Below are 19,219 nucleotides of genomic sequence, written 5' to 3'. Positions count from 1 at the left end.
AAAATTGGAAGTGACAGGCTCTGAACTTACTCTTAGTATTATGAGAAAGAGCAATGAAGGTGCAGGATCACAAGTCCCCTGTGGTGATTCTTTAATTTCTTAGTTTTTGCATTCAATGTTTTTCCTGCTAAATTGAAGACTAACAAATAGCTAGTTTATCAATTCCTCATCACCTTCCTGATTTTCCCATTTTGGTGCTCCTTCCAGCATTCCAAGAGTCTTCATTCTTACCCAGTCTCCATTCAATCTCTTTCCTTACTACCCTGTGGTTCAAAAAAGCATCCCCTGTTACATACTTCTTTTTCCCACATGTTTTATTTCTCCTCATCCTGTTTTTTGACAATTTGCTGGGAGCTTGAGTAAAAGTTTAAATTTCAATTCAATATTTTAATGAGCATAAGTACAGTAAATTTTCTGCAGTTTTAACATGAGACCTGCTTTAGAAGCATCAAACATCTTCAAAACAGGATGATTATTTCTGTCTCTGCAAATCTTGCTTTGCAGTGACACTTGCCAGTAGTAATTCCCTTGTCTGGTAGCAGATAAATGGTAGAAGTTGGTTAAGCCAACATCTACATTTTTACTTATAGTTTAAGTTGGCTTTTTCAGTAAAAGCTGGTGTCCATATCATTTGTCACACAAACGTGTCTTGAGCAGAAGAAGGAGGTGCTGAGTGCAGTTTGTGCTAACCTGTGGAGTAAACCAGTATTTCACGTCATCTACAGCTAGTGCTAAGCTTTATTATCATACCAGCAGTTTACTGTCTGTCCTTGCTGATATTGGTGATCCTTGTTCCAGGCAGACACGACGGAAGCCCGAAGCACCCGCAGTCACATACGCAACATACCGGGGTTCTGCAAGGATCAGGCAGCTCCTGAGGAATCAATCAGAAATTGGAAAAGGAGAAAAAAGGCCTGAGGACAGAAATGCTTCAGCAGTCAAAGAAAATGGTGAAGTCCAAACAACTCTGTCTTGCAAATCAGGATGCCTAATAGGAGAAAATGGAAGAGATGAGGGTAAAGATCACCAAGATGATGCCATATTAAATTCTTCTGCAGTTAGAGTGGGAAGCAAACAGTCTGGTAAAGCTCAGCATTGCTTGGGCAGAAGTAAACATGAAAGAACCACAAAGGCCAGAACTTCATCCAATGAATCTTGTCATGAGTTACACTTAAGAAATACACCTGCTTTAGCTGCAACAAAAGTAAAAAGGACGTTTTCACTAGATTCATTGTTGCCATTTTGTGGTAGAAACAGTGGGATCCTAACCAATTCCACTTCCCAGAGTACTCTTTCCCTTAAAGTCAGTTCTGCAAATGATTTGGTTGGAAAAGAAGATGGACTGCCAGGGAAAACAGAAACTCTGTTTCAGACAGACAAAAATGCCACTTCTAACTTGGATAAAGAAAATTATTGTAGTAAAGCAGGTAATAAGGAATCTCCAAAAGAAATGCAGCATGACTGTTTACATTCACCCAAGTCAAAAAGCAAGACAGTTAATGAAGAACTGCAGGCAGGGAAGGGAGAATTGTGCTGTAATCATCAAGTGGATAATCACTCAGAGCAAACATTGGATGTCCAGAGGCTTCATTTCAGTACCACTACATTTCAGCAGAAAGCAGATCAGCACACCATCGGTGACAATAAAGGTGGTGATCCAAGAAAAGGCGATGCACAGAAAATTGTGACTGCTGTGGAAAGAGAGCAAAATCCACAGAACTTCCCTGCTACTGTTCTTTTTCCTTTTAATGAACAAGTATCTCCTTCACTCAGCATGGAATCCAAAGGAGGAAACTGCTTGGCCACAGGCAATCTAACTTCTCCAGTGCCATTTATTGGGCATGATGAAGATACAGTCATGGGCAGGGGGACGTGTAATGAAGAACTGAGTGAGTCAGGGAAAGCAGTGCATGTACAAAATGGTCACAGGGTAATCCATGTGGAGAATTCTAAGGATGCCTCCACACAGCAGATTGGTTTTCCCTGTCCAGGAGTGGAGAGTGAGGAAACAATGAAGGTTTTGTCTGAGGCCGCAGTGGAAAACCTTGCCAATGTGTCACTGTGTGCACATGGGTGTCAAAGCGTGAAAACAAGTTTTGATGAGCTGACAGGGCTTCCAACCCACGAGTCTACCTCTGTGATGGTTCCTCATTCTGCCTTGAGATCTGAAGGAAAGCCTTTGACCAACCATTCTGCTTTCACCCATGAAGATGATGTAGACTTAATTTCTGAATCTCCACCTTTTTCTGAAAATGGGTGTATTAATTTTTCTTCCAAGAAGGAAAGCAGCAATAAACTTAGGCTATCACCCACAGTAATTGATTCTTCATCGGACAAACAAGAAAAAATGCTGCTTTCTGCCACTAGCTCTGAAAATGGCCAGATTGCTGCTTCTGAAAAGGACAGCTTTATTTTTTCAGCTGCAGAGTCTGGGAGAATAACCCCTGTGAACAGGATGACCACCTTGCCACCTTGCTCAGGAGACCTGAGAACTTTGTACCCAGCAAATTCTCTGGAATCTGAGATTACTCATCCTGTGTTTGATAGCTCTGCTGATGGAGTAGATGCAGAGGTTGTTTGCATCTCCAGACCCACTCCTCTGGTATCCAGAGAATCCTCCAACCTTCTTGTTTCTGCCTTGGAGATGTCCAGCGCTGCTCAGGGGAATGGTAATTCTTCCAGTCACAGAGCTGGAGATGGGGCAGATGAGGCCTTCTCCACACAGCAGGCTGGCAGCAGTGTCCTGGCAGAGGCAATGCCATCGCCCATCTGTCCCTTGAAACCTTTGGAAACTGCAGCCGTGCCAGCCCGTTCTGAGAGCGTGTGTGGGGATGCTGTGGGACAGGTGATTCCTGGTGCTTCTGCTCCCTTGGAAGCCCCTTCTGGCCAAAGAGCTGCTGCACCTGCCCAGGCAAATGGGCTCTGTTCTGGGACAGGATGGGGAGATATCCATGTGAAGGGACAAGAACATTGTTCTTTCCCAGATGCTGCTGTTCTGCTGAAGAAAGCTGAAGAAATAGTGGACTTGGTTTTACATTTGGCTACAGAAGAAATAATAGCAAAAGAAGGCTTTGGTGTCTGCCAGCTTTGTGGGAGCAAGGAGAGTTTAATAAGTACAGATATTGCAAATTATCAGAAGGCTGAAAGTGTACAGCTGGCAGCAGGAGAAATCCAGTCAGCTGTGCAGTCATTAAAAGATTTTAATGAGACCTGTGCAGGAGGCTCATCTTTGTTTACAGGAAAGGAAAGAGTGGATACAAATAATCAAGATGAAAAGATACTCTCTTGCATCCCTGATAAAATTGACCTGGAAAGGGCACTAGCACTAAAAGCAAAAGAAACAGTTGATGGGGTCATTAACTCAGCCGTACAAAAACTGGCATCCAGTCAGCAGCGAGGCACTGAGAGGGAAAGCCTTTCTGGGAAGGTTCAGCCTAAACCTGAGGCTGAAATTCCAAAGAGTCTGGATATGAGGTTTGCTGCCAACACTCAGGAACCAACAGAGATGGATGAAGCTCAGACTGTGAAGTGTGAAAAGGCAGGTTGTTCAGGTCCTCCTTGGCTTCCAGATTGTGTGGAAAATGGCATAGGCTGGCCCCAAAGGGGTGAAAAGGTACCAAATAATGCAATTACTTGTCAAACAAATGGATTTCTTCCTTTTGGCAGTTTAGCAAGGCCAGAATCACATCTTCTGACACCAGCAAAAGGAAGGCACAATGGAAAGGTGTGTGACCATGTGGCCGCAGCAGAAATGTGTGGAAAAGTATCAGTAATAAATAGAAAATCTGATGGAGCTTTACATTCTATAGATGGAAATGCTGCTGTGACTGAAGAAACACTTTTGCCATTGCAGTTAAATAATACAAATATGCCAGAGTGTGCACTGCTGCCAGCTGTAAATGATAATTTGTCATCTTTTAGGCATGGTGAAGAATGTATTGGGCTGCAGAGTGACTCCAAAGATAAAAGCAGCCCTCAGATGTCTCTGGAAAGCAATGCAGAGAGCAGTCTGTACAAACACTGTGGAAGAGAGGCTGCAGAGGAAGTACCAGTACAAATAAAAGCATCAGTGGAGAGTGGAGAGGAACTAGCAGAAGGGGCAAATGAGGGAGCAGAGGTCAATACTGGGTTAGATACACAGTCAGTGGTACCTGAAGTGTCTGTTCCTGGAGAGGGTGGTGAAAGGAAACACTGCTTCAACACAGTCTTTGCCCAAAATAGTGAGGATCTGAAGCAGGCACAAATGAAGGGTCAAGATGACACGGAGAGAAATGACCAGCTCGAAGAAAACGGCCTGGACTGCAGCAATGGCATGAAGGAACCAACAGAACTTTTGGCCTCTTCTCCACTAATTGAACAGTGGGGAAACAGTTCTTTTACCATCATTTATGAAGGTGCTCTTCAAACTGAGAATAAATCTGTCTCAGCTGGTGAGATGCAAACTGGTTCTCTTTCTCCTTCTGATTTTCCTTCAGATGATACAGATCATCTAAGGTGTGACAGAGCAAGGAATAAGCAGGAGTCAGTCTGTCTCTATGGGCAGGACAGCAGGGTGAACGAAGCAGTGGAGAGCCGAGGCTCAGAGTCGTTCCTGAGTGTGGAGGCCAAGCGCTACAGAATTTATCCTTTCTCTCTGTCTCCCATCTACGAGGACGACAGCTCCCAGGAAGATGTGCTGTCCACGGATGTGTCTCCAGAAAGCCGTCCTGGGGGAGTCTCCAAAGACAGCTCTGACCACACTTCTGTGCTCTCCCTCCTCCAGTCCGTGTCCGAGCGCTTGCAGTTCACTGCTCGCTTCAGCAAAGAGGAGGAGGATGAGGAGGATGGGGTGGAGGAAGAGGAGGAAGAATCTTCATATGAGGAAAATATTCTCGATGTTGAGAGAGAAGACAACTGCCTTTCCAATCAGTGCAGAGGGAATTTTAAAGCAACCCCTCAATCAAATGACCAAAGCAGATCTTTCCTTGAGCAATCATTTCTTCTTTCAGAAGAACAGCTTGACTCCCAGGAGCAACCAGAACAGTTTCCAGATGTGTCTCCTCCCAGTCAGACACCTTGTAAACCAGCTCCAGAGAAAGCTGATGCTGCTGTAACACAGCCTCCTACAAGTGTGTACTACCAGTACTTGAAATCTGCCAGGAAAGGCTCTTGTGAAAAGAGGAGCAGCTTTGGAAGCATTCTCCAGGATATGCTGCAGCCAAAGATTCGTTGGTTTCGAGACAGCGCCGTGCCGAAACTGGGAGAATTGTCAGCGGTAAGATGTCATGTCACACGATATTTATAATCAAAGTGATTAGCCCAGATTCAAAGGTGCTGCCTCCCTATCCTCCTTGCTACCTTTTAAGTAAGTTTTTATCATAAAAGTAATCAAAAGCTTTAATCAGAGGTTATTAGGCTTTTTTATGTCATAGTTTAAATAAAAAGTCTTCTGATAAAATAATTTTTAAAAGGTAACAGTCTTGGTTCAGCACACAGGTGAAATCGATCTAATTGTCAAACAGAATCTGTGAAGAGAAGGTAAAATAGAGAAATATGCATAATAAAAAGTCTCAATAATAGCACAAGACAGATTTCTCCATGTTAAGGACATTTCAACCTGAAGATGATGGAATTGCCTTTTATATGAAAATTGTTCTTTTATTTCATTCACTTCTGAGATTAAGAGAACTGTCTTATCCAAAAAAAATAATTTAAAAAAAATTATCAGCTTACTGGGCTCTTTGTTTCACCACAGTGTCTTCTACAAACTATAGGTCAGTTAGCAAGTAACATAGCTGCTTCCATAGATTAACATTTTCTTTTTTTAGTTTGCTTAAAGCAGTGGCAAATGAGGGTATGGAAAGAGTTCTTGCAATTCGTGTTTAGAATCTGAAAGTGCCACATGGACCAAGTGTGTGTGTAACTGAAGAAGTCTTTCCACGATGCTGGGAATATTCCAGTCTTTGTTAGATGTGTCTTTTGTTCTTTCCTCTGTTAAGAAATGCAGTTTATTGTTTGCTGGCAAGGGGTAATACATTTGTAAAGGTCATAACTTCCATAACAGCTCTTCCTTTCTAGCACATGCTGCTTTCTGCTGATTGATCCTGTTAAATAATTTACACCAGCTCTGAATGGCAGTGAAACAAATCTTGTTTGTTTCTACTAAAGACAGTTGTGTCTGTGTGTAAAGGAATAGTGGACCCAGAATAATCTGCTCATGCTTTGTGCCACTGTTTTAGTTGTTAATAGCTGTTTGCCGTGTCCTTTTAATTTCAGAACCTCATTGACAGGGCAAGTCTCAAATACAACCCAAGACCAGGGAAGGTAAGCAGAGTTTGTGTCACATAAATCAATATGATACGTGGAATAATTTGTCATACTGTCATTTTTGAATGGAAAGCGTCTGAAGTTGTTAGTCGAATTTTCTGTGTTTTTATGCATTAATAGCATGTGCTTCCCCATGCTAATAGTGAGAATATATTATTTAAAATCCTGCCACTAGTAATTTTGCTGTCTTTCTCAGCAATTGTTGCTTTCATTGACTGGAGTGTTTCATATGGGATGAAACTGTAGCCTCTCAATTGAGTGGGCACAAATTGCAAGCAAAAAAATAGCAGTCTGTGCTCTGTGTTGAAATGGGCCCTCATTTGCATGCATTGTGTATTGTTTCAGATTATTATTTATGATACTTGTGGCAACAAAAGTAAACAGGAAGTTCATTCTGATGTGCTGGATGCCTCATCATGGACCTTTCCCATTGGAACAGTACTTAGGATTATTAGAGGATGGTAAGAAACCTGGGTCATATTTAAACAGACTTTCAAAAGACTTGTGTGTGTGTTCCTCTTGTATGTTTATTTCTTTTATTTATGATACGTGTCCCATCTGCAATAGTGTCTTTTTCTTGCTTTATTAGACTGATACCAATGAAAAAAGGGTAAAGCAAGGCTTTAAATGCTGCACTAAAAAAAATATAATTGTTTCTCTTGGGAGCTAGCTTCAAACAGAAAGTTTCTAATAGAGCCACAAGTGAGTTTAGAGCCCTTGCCTGAAGTGCTGATCCAGTGCAGCCATAATCATGACTAGAAATATGTGTATTTTAAAAAAATGTGTGTTTTTACAGTTCAGTTTCATTATGCAGTAGCTGCTGCTAGAGGACCATGAAATGAACATTCTCAGCTGCTCAGTTTTAATGTGGCATTGAAAGGAATGTGAATACAGAGGGATATATACAAGGACCTTTAAGTTTGCAAGTATTGCTCAATTTGCTTTGGGAAGATGGGGCCAGGTCTGTGTCAGTTGTTGCACTGGAATTTACTTGGTGGACCTTACAGGGAATGTTTCTGACTGTCAGCCATGCATGTCACATTTATGCAGTTTTGAGGCAGCCTTGTGTGGTTTTGCATACATTCCTTTCACATCCTAAGAAATGCTGAATGCAATTATTAGCATGTTTTATGCCTTTTATAGTGTCTGCTTGAACAGGACACGTTTTGATGTGACAGTTAATATATTTGTCCCAGTAAAATAAGGCTGTTCATTCACATTGTAGTTTAGCTATATTTTTATTTTATATTTTGTCTTGGAGAAGAACTGTGTATTTTACTTTACAATACCAAAGTGAATGTGACTACTGAGGGATAGCATAACAAAAATATGATATTTATCTTAGTAAGAAGAGCTTCTTCCTGGGCTTTCCATCAGTTGTGCTCTACTAGCAACAACTCAATTCATTTTATCTTTTTTGCAGTTGGATTTTTTATGAGAAACCAAAGTTCCAGGGTCGAAAACATGTACTGGAAGAAGGAGAAGTTGTGCTGGATCACCTTTGGGATCTCCCAGGCATAAAACATCACCGAAGAAACCTCACAATTGGTTCAATCAAACACGTAACAAAGGTACAGACTTTCTCCACAATATTCTCACATGCATAATTGATTTGTTGGTCACCAGCAATGGACAATGTGTGTGTAGTGTTCCTGACTTTATTCAAATTTGCTGTGACTCAGTTTTTTCACTTTCTAGGCAATAAATTCCAAGGTTTTTGCTGCATTTAATTTCCCTTTCTTCCTGAATTAATGAGCAGGTGGATTATGTTTCTTTGACACCACCCTCATGTAACACAGGCTCCCCTGCTTTTAGATGTTTACCTGTCCAGTTATTTGAAATTAAATGGAATCAGTTCATATTTTTGATGAAGTTTTTATCTTAAGCTGTCTGCTCTGTCTGTATGGATCCTGCTTCAGTAGTAGTTGGGTTTCCAATCCTGTTTGTACAGTGTAGCCTCCAAAAACTGCTGCCATTCCCTCTACAGCTTTTGTGCCATCCACTTGGACCAGTGGTACACCTATAGCACGTGGCTCTGCCCACAGCCATCAGTTTAGAAGGCTTTTTGTGTAAAAGATAAGAATCAATTGTCTAAAACTAAATATAATGCATCCATTGTTATTCAGTGAATGAGGAATATTTTTTTCCAGATCTTGTGATTTAAGACGACTTACTGGTCTCGTTGTTCATTGTAACATTCCACTTACTCACAGGGCAGTGGCCCTTGCTGTGAGGGAATTATCATTTGTATCACAATGTGAAAGGTTTTGAGTAAAGTGGTTTCTCTGTTCTCTGCTGGTTTAGAGGTCATTTTAAAACTGATAGCCTTTTTGTCATCACTACAGGGGCATAATGTTGTAACAATTAGAAATACTTTTTCATTATCTTAAAAAACTTAGAAATTAATTAATTCAAAAGACTAAAGGCAAGAATAATGAAGTTAAGATTTATTTGAACTAAACAAATGAAAGGCCTTTGACCAATATGTAATATTAATGTTGATCAATAATGTGGAAGACAACTAATTAAATGAAGGTATTCCACAATAGCCAAGGGAAGCTGGATGTGTCTTGGGTATGAACGAAGACTCTTGGATAGGAAAGATACTGTGTTTAACTTCATCATGCTTGATAAAAACCTTTGAAGTACAGCTAAATAGGTTTGACTTCTGTTCTTCTTCCAGTCTGTGGTTCACTTGTAGACACAGATGGAAAGCTTTGTTACTGTACACTAGTTCAGTAATCAGCACTTTCCTTGTCTAAGTTAAACCTCTAGCAGGTATGGCTGGAGAGTTTAATGCCTTCACTAGGTCAGGTTTTGTCCCCTAAACCTTGATTCATGAAGGCTTCCATCCTTTTTTAGGTTGTTTTTTAGCTGCTGTGGAACTGCTTTTGGAAGGCAGTTTCCCAGAGTGGTACCTTATTTATTTATTTTTGTGAAAAATATAGGCTTTGTTTTTATTTGACAAATAGTGGATTCTTTTTTAGGCAGCTCATATGTGTGTTTTACTGGCATTCTCTTCTTTATAGGCTGTCAGTGTCTTTTCTCCTGGGTAGTTTGGCCATACTGGTTCTGTTTCCAGGTTGTCTGGCTTGTCCTCCAATTTTTCAAGTGGTTTTTTTTATGATCTTTGTTTAATGGCTGCTCAGTTGCCTTGTGTTAGCAGATTTGAACATTGGCTAAATATTTGAGAAGGAATCAGCTTGCCAAGAAGAGGAAAAATGGATTTTTACTAAGGAAACTGTAGGAGGTACATTGAATATTTTATTTTCTTCCCAGCATATTGACTGAAGGACAGCCTGCCAGTAGCTTTCTGCTCTTGATTTGGCTTCAAGTCTCCCCAAAAAGCAGAGATTCTGTTAACTTTTTACAGAGTTAAAGAAAGTGGTGACAAGCTTTTTGGTTAGCTTATGGCCTGGCTAACTGTGGATATGCATTAGGTGTATCCATGTGTATTTAATTTCAAGAAAATTGTGTGGAGGAGATTCCAAAGAAACAGATTGTGAAACCAGAAAAATGAAGACCAATCTTAAATGATGTGGAGACTGATTTCCTTTAAGGCTAGGCTGCATGAGCCAAGGCTAGCAAAGCCTGCCTGCACACCCAGGTTCAGTGCAGCTCCTGCAACACAGTCTGTTTAGCCAGGTCAGTTCTCTGGCCCACTATAAATACATATTTTGACCTTTTTGCACATTGGGCTTTTTTCTCTCTGTGTCTGGAAGCCCACAGAGGGTTCTAAATGTTACATTCCCAATAATAAGAGCCAAGAAGAGTTCCTGACACCTCCACTTTGGAATAGTCTTGTGAACCACTGCTTTGCAAGGTGGCAAGGGATCTGAAACAGCTGTTTATAATCACTGTCTGCAAGATGGTTAGGCAGGGAATAACTGGATTCCTTGTGGAGTCTCCTTAAGCAAAGCTCTTTGTATTGGGGTTATTCACACTATTACTTGAAGGGTGTGTTTCTTTTGTTTGTGTGGTTTACCAGGTGAAAAGAAGATAATAATTTAAGCAGGGACTATTTTGTCAGATGCCATAGGAGAACTTCAGATGGCTTCTCATTTGCTGGCTGGTATTTACAGGACAGTAATCATTTATTTCTTTTGTATAATTTTATTTACCAGCCCTGTGGAGCTCTGTAGCTGGGTTTGATGGTGGTGGGTGGTAACAAGAGTGGTGCAGTGCTGGAACACTTGGGACCAAGAATTATGAATGGGTAAAAAAGCCTGAAGTACCAACAGGTCCAGTTAAAGAAAAAGAGGCTCCAGAAGCAGATAGCATCCTAAAGACAAATTGTGTATCTAAAGTAAAATGGTGTCTAGACTGTACTACAAAGCAATCATGTGAATACCAGAACTAATTAGGCCTGGTTTGCAGTAGGCTCTTCTCTCATTCTTAAGAAACCTTAAGAAACCAGACTTCAGTCATTCTTTGTCCTGTTGTTGACACAAAACTACCCCAGTTAAACAGGCTGATTTGATCACTTCAGTCACCACAGCTGACAGGTCTAACAGGAGAAGCCCTAAGAGTGCAGAGCTATTTAACCCTGCTGGAGCTGTTAGGGCTGTAAGCCTAGATCCAGAAGAACGATAAACAACCAAGACCACCTTGAGGGGATTGAAAGCTTTAGATCTGTCACTTCTGCAGGATTTGGTCAGGCTTAGAGAAATGTTAGAGATGCCACTGAAGAGGAATATTTAGTGCTGAAGGCCTAAGGGTTGTGTTAATGCTACCCTGAAGGAGCTTTCACCTTTCTGGTGTGGGCCATGTTGCTCTTTTGGAGGTGTCTGCAGGTGTCCCACGTGCTTTGTGAACATCCCATCTCCCTAAAGAGCACCAGGGAAGGCACTGGCATTCCAGGATGACTGTGTGGAGGTGAGAGGGGAACAGCATAGAGTAAGGAAGGCAGAGAGGGATGCCTGGGGGCTGTGACCTGCCTAAGCATTTGCTGATTGTGTATTATCACTGGAAATGAGCACAGCTGCCTAATGTGTTTGCCGTGCTTTTTGTTCTGTTTTCACTTGATCTGTCTGTAGGACAATGAATGAAGTGAGTTTGGACTGCTTGTGATGGGGGTGGCACAGTCTTGGGGGTTGGGTTTAGGGAGGAAACCTTCCAGTTTGGGATCTGGGCTGAAATACTGTGGTAGCAGTTTTGCATGGTAATAGTTGTGCATGTGTGTATCTTACTTCCAAATCTTGACGCCTTGCAGATGACAGGGCTTTGGACTGAAGGATCTAGTTCTCCACCTGACTGCTGTCATATTTGTGTGGTTTTCATTTTGTTTATAGAGATGGTGGCTTTATTGGGAATGTTAAAGGAGCCTCTGAAAGTGATGAGGGCTGTTAAATATGCTCAGGCAAATATGAACATGCTGGGGCCAATATTTACCAAGCTAAGTTTGCATGCTTGAATTGTATAAATTAATGGTGTGGCACAGAGTGTGCATGTGCAAATATATAGCATTCATCTCATACAGTAATAATAAATGTTACCATTTTCTGCAGTCTGTGCATCAGTACAAGTAAATTGAACTCCATATTTAAGACAGAATGTGTACTTGTGACTTTAAAAAAGTGGGCTTAGAAAACATGGTGTACTTCTTGCTCCGCCACGCTAGCACCTTTAAAAATAAATATTTGAATTGGTTTTGAAGAAGACCTCAGTTTATTGTGTGGCACTTTATGAAAGAAATTTGTGGACTTAGTCTAGAACATACACAAAAATACAATCACTATGAGTAGAGGTTTTTTTATTGCTCTCAAAATCTGGCTGGAGACAGATGGTGATAAATAGGAGAGACTTTATTATGAGTACTTCTGCCTTACCTACCCTGGTAAATTTGTCATCACTTGAGCTGGAGACTGCCTCAGGAGCTTCAGAGTCAGGAGAGCAGACTTGAAAAGAGCTTACAGACTGGCTTTTTCCAATCTTAAATGAAAAACAAAAACAAAAGCCTCCTAAATTAAAATTAAACATACTCCATCTCATATTCTGTCTGAGCCCGCAGGCAGATACTTTTATTTTGATACTTGTCTGGTCTTGTTGGTACTTTGTTTCAGAATTTATGTGAAGCCATTAAAAGTCTGGCATCATTATATGTGGAATTCTTCTAGGTGCAACTTCCTATTTTCTGGATCAAGCCTCATTGTTGGATTTATGAATTCAGCCTTCTTACGTATCAGATATTTTTAGAAAAAGACCCCACAGACTTCAAGTTTCTCAACTGATTTAATATAATATATATACATGTGAAAATTGTATTTTTTTTAAATCTTGTCTAGCAATACCCTTAGAATTGAGGGATGGAGTTCCTTAGCATTTTCCCATAAAGCAGCATTGTACTGGAAGGTCTTTTTTCCTAGTTTTTCTGTGTTGGTAAATCTGGAAATAAAAATTCCTGTATTGCAGTTTTTGTTCTAAAAACAAAGAGTGAGCATTGTTTGCACGGTACAATGCAGAGGAAACATGATTGTGCAGGAGGGAGAGCTGCCAAGGCAGTATGACTGTGTTACCTCAGGTCTCAGGAGGAAAGTGAAACAATCTCCTGAAGAGGATCCGTTCTAATTGCCACACTTAGTGCTGACAGTTGAATAACCAATGGAAAAATCGTGCTAACCAAGGAGTGGGATGTTACCCCGTGAAAACCCCGCTGAAATCCCACATGCGAAAGGAGAGCGCTGCAGGGGCTGTCATGAGATGAGGTGCTGTAACTTCCAGGGCTTTTGTGCCCTGTTGCTGGGCTTCTCTGCAAGCTCTTGTTCTTCCTTTCAGAAGTCACAGTCCATGCAGGATCTCTGTCACGGTGTGCCCCTCCTGGGTCCTCACCAAATCCAGAAATCAGGTTCTTCCCTGGGGGCACCCTCAGAGACCACTCCTTATCCCTCTTCTCTAGTGCAGGGGGCATCTTCCTCCAGCCACCTTTGGGATTCTAGATGTCTCTGTCTGCTGCCCAAGTCCTCTGTCCTAAAGCAAATGGGCCTGTGGGTCAGGAGGACAAGGGGAACAGTCCTGGGAGGTTATCACTGAGAAGTGAAGTTCTGCAGCCGCACTCACGAGCTGCCTTTCACTGCTGCAGAGCACCCTGCTGAAACAGGGACTTGCAGAAAATCCTCTTTGATTCACAGTGTCTTTGCCTGCTGGAGAAGAAAGCTGGCAATCCATGTTATATAAATACTGCAAATTTAAATATATAAAATTGGCAATAAAATGTTATATAAATACTGCAATAAAATCCCTGCAAATTCTAGAGAAGAGCACGTAGCCAACAAGTTTGTTCTCCAGCATGGCATCTCTCAGTAGCCAACCTCCAGTAAGGAAATAGAGGTTATTGCTTTGTGGTAACAGGAAAATTGCTAAAGTTTCTACTTAACAGAATAGATGTTTTCTAATAATGATCTTTTTTTCCTTTCTTTGTGTAAAATGATGTTGATTTATTTAGCACAACAGAAAAATTGAACTCATATGGCTTGATGCTGTAGTTGGATTCTGCATTACAGAATCAAATTGTCGTGGAGGGGTGGAGGTGGGAATGCAATAGATGTTTCTGGAAGGTTTTAGTTAATACATGCATCGTGTGTTACGGAAGCATTGCCTTTTTAAAAACAAGAAGTCAGTGTTATAATGCTGTTCAGTCCTTTGGTTGGAGAATATTTAAACTGGCCTTTTTGCAAGTAACCTGACAGCCATAAATTCCTTTGAAAATTAGTGGGAGCTGGAAATTCACTTCCCTTAGCTTTTATAAAAAACCCAGCCTCCATTTAAAAAAGAATAAAACCCTTCCATCATATGAAGCCTGCAGAAGGGTGAGAAGAAGGGGCAAAAAAGCGAATGTTTGGGGGCAGAGTCTGCAAGTGTGGATAAACATTACCCTTTGATTCATTTCCACAGGACTGTGGCATTCCAGAGGTGGAGTTCTGCCTGGCAGCTGGCAGTACAGAGGGATTTCCCATCTGCATACAGGCTGCAGCTGCCAATTTAGAAGAGCTGGATGTTGAGAAAAACCCTTATATAAGAGTCAGATCAGGAGTGTGAGTACTGAACCTTTTTAGCAGCATTTTGCCAGCAGGTAGAAGAGTAATATCAGGGGATGAAACTCAGTCAGCAACATGAACAATATCTGAGGGGTTTTGCTGGAAACTGGAAAGCATACATTTAATATTCCCAGCCCTAGACATCAGCATTGTGCTCTGTGGGCTCCTGATTTGAAGGCATTTTTTCCTAGTTGCTGACATAGAAGTCTTCAGTAATTCCATATCTGAGTAGCTTTATTAATAGAGGAAGCAACTCAACTATAATTAACCTTCATTTCACTGGAGAATAGATACTGTCTCCCAAGTCACCCCCCCTGTTATAGCCACAACACTGTGGCTGAGTACCAGAAAATGAGTGTTACATCATCCGAGCATTTCTCAAGCTACAGCCATATCCTGGCATTCTGGAGGGAGATGATGCAGTATGACACAGGTCCCTGGGTAGCCCAGAACTCCCTGTATTGAGCAGAATGGGCTGTTGTTCCCTGGGCCAAAACCTCACAGTTCCTGAAGTTTGGGAGTTGTGCAGCTCTTCCCATAAAGAACTGCAGAATTACTTTAGTTCTTCTGTTACAAGTGTCTTGTCTTTCCATGTGAACCAAGTCTTCCCAAAATCTCACAAATATGCCTGTGAAGCTTGGAATGGTGAAGGAGTTAAAAACAGAGTCCTGTCCTAGTTTTGACAAAACTTGGTAGTTTTAAGAAAATCACTTTCCATATGGCTCCATGCCTGTTCCTCCATTCCTTGTGTGGTCTCCTAAGCCTGTGTCCAGCTTTGACATTCAGCTTTCTTTTTGATTTAAAACAGTTTGAAGCACTCCCAGCATTTTTAATCCTCACATCAAAATTATGCTGGCTTTCCAAAGGATTGTTGTAGATAATTGTACTTTAATAACTTCCACTGAAAAAAATGACACGGGATTGATGTAAGAAGCCTTTTAATTCATAAGGTGATAATCTTGGGTAAAATTCAGAGCAAGCATCTCATCATCAATACTATTTTTTTTGTATACTCATAGAGTATACAATCAAAGCTGGCTTTTTGAAGTGTGTGAACAAATTGGTAATTTTCTTCTCTTTCATTTATATTTAGCTTGAACTAAGACAAAGTATCTGAGATCTTCCTAGTAGTGATGTTGCCAGCATATTTAAATACAGCTTTGTTTTGATGTGCTGTCTAAAACATTATCTAGCTCTTATGAGTACAAAAAGGAAAATAATTTTAATAAGATCTTTGTGTTTGGAACCTAATTAATGAACTTACTGAGTCATTTATCCTTACTGTTCTAGATGGCTTGCTTATTCTGACTTGAATTACAAGGGAGAGATGACGGTTTTGGAAGAATGTGATTCACCACCTGAAATTCCTTCAGCAGATGTAAAATCTCTGCGTCCTCTAAGAATGGTGAGGACTTCACAATTCCCTAATAAGTTGTGTGCCTTCCCTTTTTTTATTGTTGCTTCCCAAAGGTTTTGATGGGCTCTGATGTTCATTCTGGGTTAATCCTCCGTGGTGTGTTTGCTTTGGTCACTGTGACTTGTTGGGCTTCTGCACCCTCCAATGTCTTCCTGGGAAACTGCTGTTGTTGGGAGGAGGTCAAGTAAGAAAGGCTCTTCATTTTATTGCATCCATCACTAATTAATTAACCAAAAAGCCCTTTCTGAAGTTTTGATTTTCTTTTGTTTCAGTTAGGGTCTGCTGGGGGTGAAAGACCAGATAAGGAGTTTATTAGCCAGTAGTATTTCTCTGACCACAGATTGCACTCCAGTCTGGGGAGGTGCAGCTGTTTTTTGTGTTGATGGACAGCACTTGGTTCTGCATGTGAGAGAGATGGGAAGGGGTATAACACAAATTTTACTGTGTACACAGCAAGCCCACAGAAAATTTAAAAGCCATAAGGAGCTAAGACCTAATAGCTGTCTCTTTAGTCACTCAAGTGAGGTCAGTCTCTTATTCCCTCACAGACCATCATTCACTCACATTTCCAGAGAAGATGCACTTGTTGTATTTGTTCTTTGACCATAAACATGAATATGTTAGACTCTGCTTTCTCTCTGTCCTGCTTTTTTCTCTCTCTTCTAGCGTTGCACCATTTGTGCTTTAGAAATTCAAAACGCATACAACAAAGCCTTAAAAGTTAATTTTAAAAACTGATCAGTATCAATTAGTTTAAAACATGTAGCAAATATTTTCTTTGGATTTTTGGATCATGAAGGGATATCTTTTAAATTGCTTGCCAGTCTTAGAGGTTTGTCAGTGCACTGACTGGTTTATAGGTCAGGTTTATAGTGTGCCTAGCCTTTTTTGAAATCTATGGCCAGTACTGAAAGGGATGAATACAATTGCAAAGACTTCATGCTCTGATAGTACTATAAAACACATGTCAGAGTGGAACTTCAAGTTAAATATAAATAACTTATTTCCCCCCCTCCACATCTGTTTTAGGGTGGACTAAAGGTGCAAATGCCAATGAATGTCAAGGTAAGCACGGAGGGCATTGATAATATAAGCACATTGGGAATATAAAATCTTTATGCAAGCTGCTTTTCTTTTGTTTGGTGTGTGATCTTTGATAACTATTCAATGCTTTCTGTCAAGAAAAATTCTCTAGTGCTGTCAAGTTCACTTAGTGTTTGATGAGGTGTAAAAGTACCAGTAGTTTGTTTTTCACATTTAGGAGAATGTGAATTTGCTATAAAATGAGTTTTTCTGACTTGACATATTAGTCACTAATGATAAAGGGATTGGGGGAGATTTTCCCATTTAACATACCAAGTTTAAAAAGAAAAGGAGAGGGAAGGGAGGAAGAGGACAGGACTAGGACCCTTCCATCCTTGCACCTATTCCAGTACGAGAATTGTGAGTGAGACCATGATCCCTCTGTGACTTGAGGAGCTGAAAGCTGATCCAGAGCTATTGCTCCTTTTTTCTCCTCCTAAAAAAACATTAACATTTTAGGTAACTTTTAATTATACAAATACATGCAAACTTGGGTGTTTTTCTGATACATGCTGCAAGAGATACAAATACTGTTAACAGCTGATCTGTGTGATTCAGCAGATGAGGAACTTGAAGGTGCTGTTAACTGCAGTCATGGAAATAACTTCAGCAAAGTACAGGGAAAGGCTTCTTGTCTACTTTAGAAGGATTAAGCTTGACATCATGTTTTCTAGATAATAATATATGAGAAAGCCCACTTTGGGGGATGGTCCAAAGAGTTTTCAGAAAACATCACTTCTGTCCCAGCACTGTTTGGTAGTGAAGAAGAGTTTCAGGAAATTGGATCACTACGTGTAATTGGTGGAGTGTGAGTATATTTCACTTTAATATTTATTTATTTTAAAATAGAGAAGCATAACTAAATGCTTAGAAGTGCTAACTAAGGGATAATTGGAGTCTTCCACAGGTGAAATGTTTTGAAAAGAAGGGAGTGTGTATTTGTTTTATTTTCAGCTCTTCAGTTATCAGCCTACCAAGCTAAATGTGTGAAAGGTGTGAAGTCAGTGTTTGTCACTTGGATGCCAATAAATTAGTCCACTTGGTTCACACAGAGCTTTAATTTGTGTTGCTTTATACTTCTGGTAGTCACTACTTAATTTGCTGCAATGACCTTGGGTAGGTGTGGTCAATCTTCAGTCTGACATTTTAATACCTCTGAAACTTACCAACTGTTTTATTGTCTTAATGGTTTTCCTCTGCCCACTGTTGCATGTTACCTGGCATTGGGAATGTGCTGTTATTTTCATTAATTGAGGCACTGGATGGATTCTGTGTTGCCCTGCCCCTCCCTGTGTCACACACACAGAGAGGACAGTGTCACACCTGTGTCACAGGTCGATGCTCTGAGGTAAACTCAGCCCCAGCCACCGACCCCTCATGTGGTTCTTTCACCCCCTCCCAACACTGTGAGCAGGCAGGATGGTTGCTTCTGCCAAAGACTTCAGTAATAAAACAGTTTTCAGGAAATCTTGCTTTTGTTTCTGAAGGGATTTTCCACTTCAGCATAAAGATGGAATAACATACATCTTTTCAGGCTGCTGTCAGAATTTTACGAGCACTAAATTCAAAACGAACTTAATTGTTAATACTGGAATAATCTATTCATAAGTGCATTGTGTGTTCACTATCTGGGAAGCCTCAGATTATTAAAAATCATTGTTCTGTCTGTTGTGGCAGCTTTTATTTTTAGTGCTGTGGTAAGCTAAACAGCTGAATTAATGTATACCAAATGGTACTAAAAGTGAAGCTATCCCTGCCTGCCAAATTTCACTGCCAACAGAACTTGTACAGCAGTTCTAATATTTACAACTGAGCTTTAATGAAAGAAATGCTTACAAGAAAAAAGGAGGGGGAAGCACTTTTTTAAATTGACATCCATTAGAGATTTGAAGTTGATATGGAAACACCTTATTTTAACTGAGCCTTATCTATTTATTGAAAATACTTTGAAAATTTATGTTTGTTTACTGCTAAAACATACTCCATATGCAATATGGTTTATATCTTCAGTTTGCTTGTCTGTTTATATGTATACATTTTTAGATTAAAGAAAAAAAGAAACATATAAGCAGGCGAAATCTTGTTCTGCTGAAATCTGTTAATTTTGTCACCAGCTCCAGCAAGGGTAGGGTCTCATCATTTATTAGCACACTGAAGAGATGGGCTGCTTGCTTTTTTTTATCACTGAAAGTTTTGGCATCTAGCTGCAACCTGGGCTCTGTGGTACCAAATATTGCTGTTGGGAATGTGGCTGGCCGGGAGGAGGTGCACAGAGAAGCATTACATAAATCAGCTATTGTTGGATAAAGAATCACATGGCAGGATTTTGATCCACAAAGAACACTTCATGGGTGCCTGTTGTGATTGCAAACAAGCATTG

The 19,219-nt window shown here is 40.5% G+C and overlaps 1 protein-coding gene across 2 annotated transcripts in view; it reads left to right on the top strand.

Moving 5' to 3' along the window:
• Nucleotides 1-19,219, top strand: part of CRYBG3 (crystallin beta-gamma domain containing 3) — an 83,263-nt gene that overhangs the window by 38,433 nt on the left and 25,611 nt on the right. For both annotated transcript variants that reach the window (XR_015285421.1, XM_086884163.1), the window contains exons 4-11: nucleotides 799-5,254; nucleotides 6,256-6,303; nucleotides 6,652-6,767; nucleotides 7,730-7,877; nucleotides 14,197-14,336; nucleotides 15,630-15,744; nucleotides 16,786-16,821; nucleotides 17,514-17,647. Coding sequence is in view for 1 of the 2 variants with exons in the window: in XM_086884163.1 (XP_086740289.1) it covers nucleotides 799-5,254; nucleotides 6,256-6,303; nucleotides 6,652-6,767; nucleotides 7,730-7,877; nucleotides 14,197-14,336; nucleotides 15,630-15,744; nucleotides 16,786-16,821; nucleotides 17,514-17,647 (5,193 nt within the window). In the remaining variant the exon portion in view is untranslated. The remainder of the gene's footprint in view (nucleotides 1-798; nucleotides 5,255-6,255; nucleotides 6,304-6,651; nucleotides 6,768-7,729; nucleotides 7,878-14,196; nucleotides 14,337-15,629; nucleotides 15,745-16,785; nucleotides 16,822-17,513; nucleotides 17,648-19,219) is intronic.

Source organism: Cyanistes caeruleus, chromosome 3, assembly GCF_971803275.1.
Source record: "Cyanistes caeruleus chromosome 3, bCyaCae1.hap1.1, whole genome shotgun sequence".
Classification (NCBI taxonomy): Eukaryota; Metazoa; Chordata; class Aves; order Passeriformes; family Paridae; genus Cyanistes; species Cyanistes caeruleus.
The sequence above is the reverse complement of the archived record's forward strand: the minus strand, read 5'-3'. Positions and strand labels throughout refer to the sequence as shown.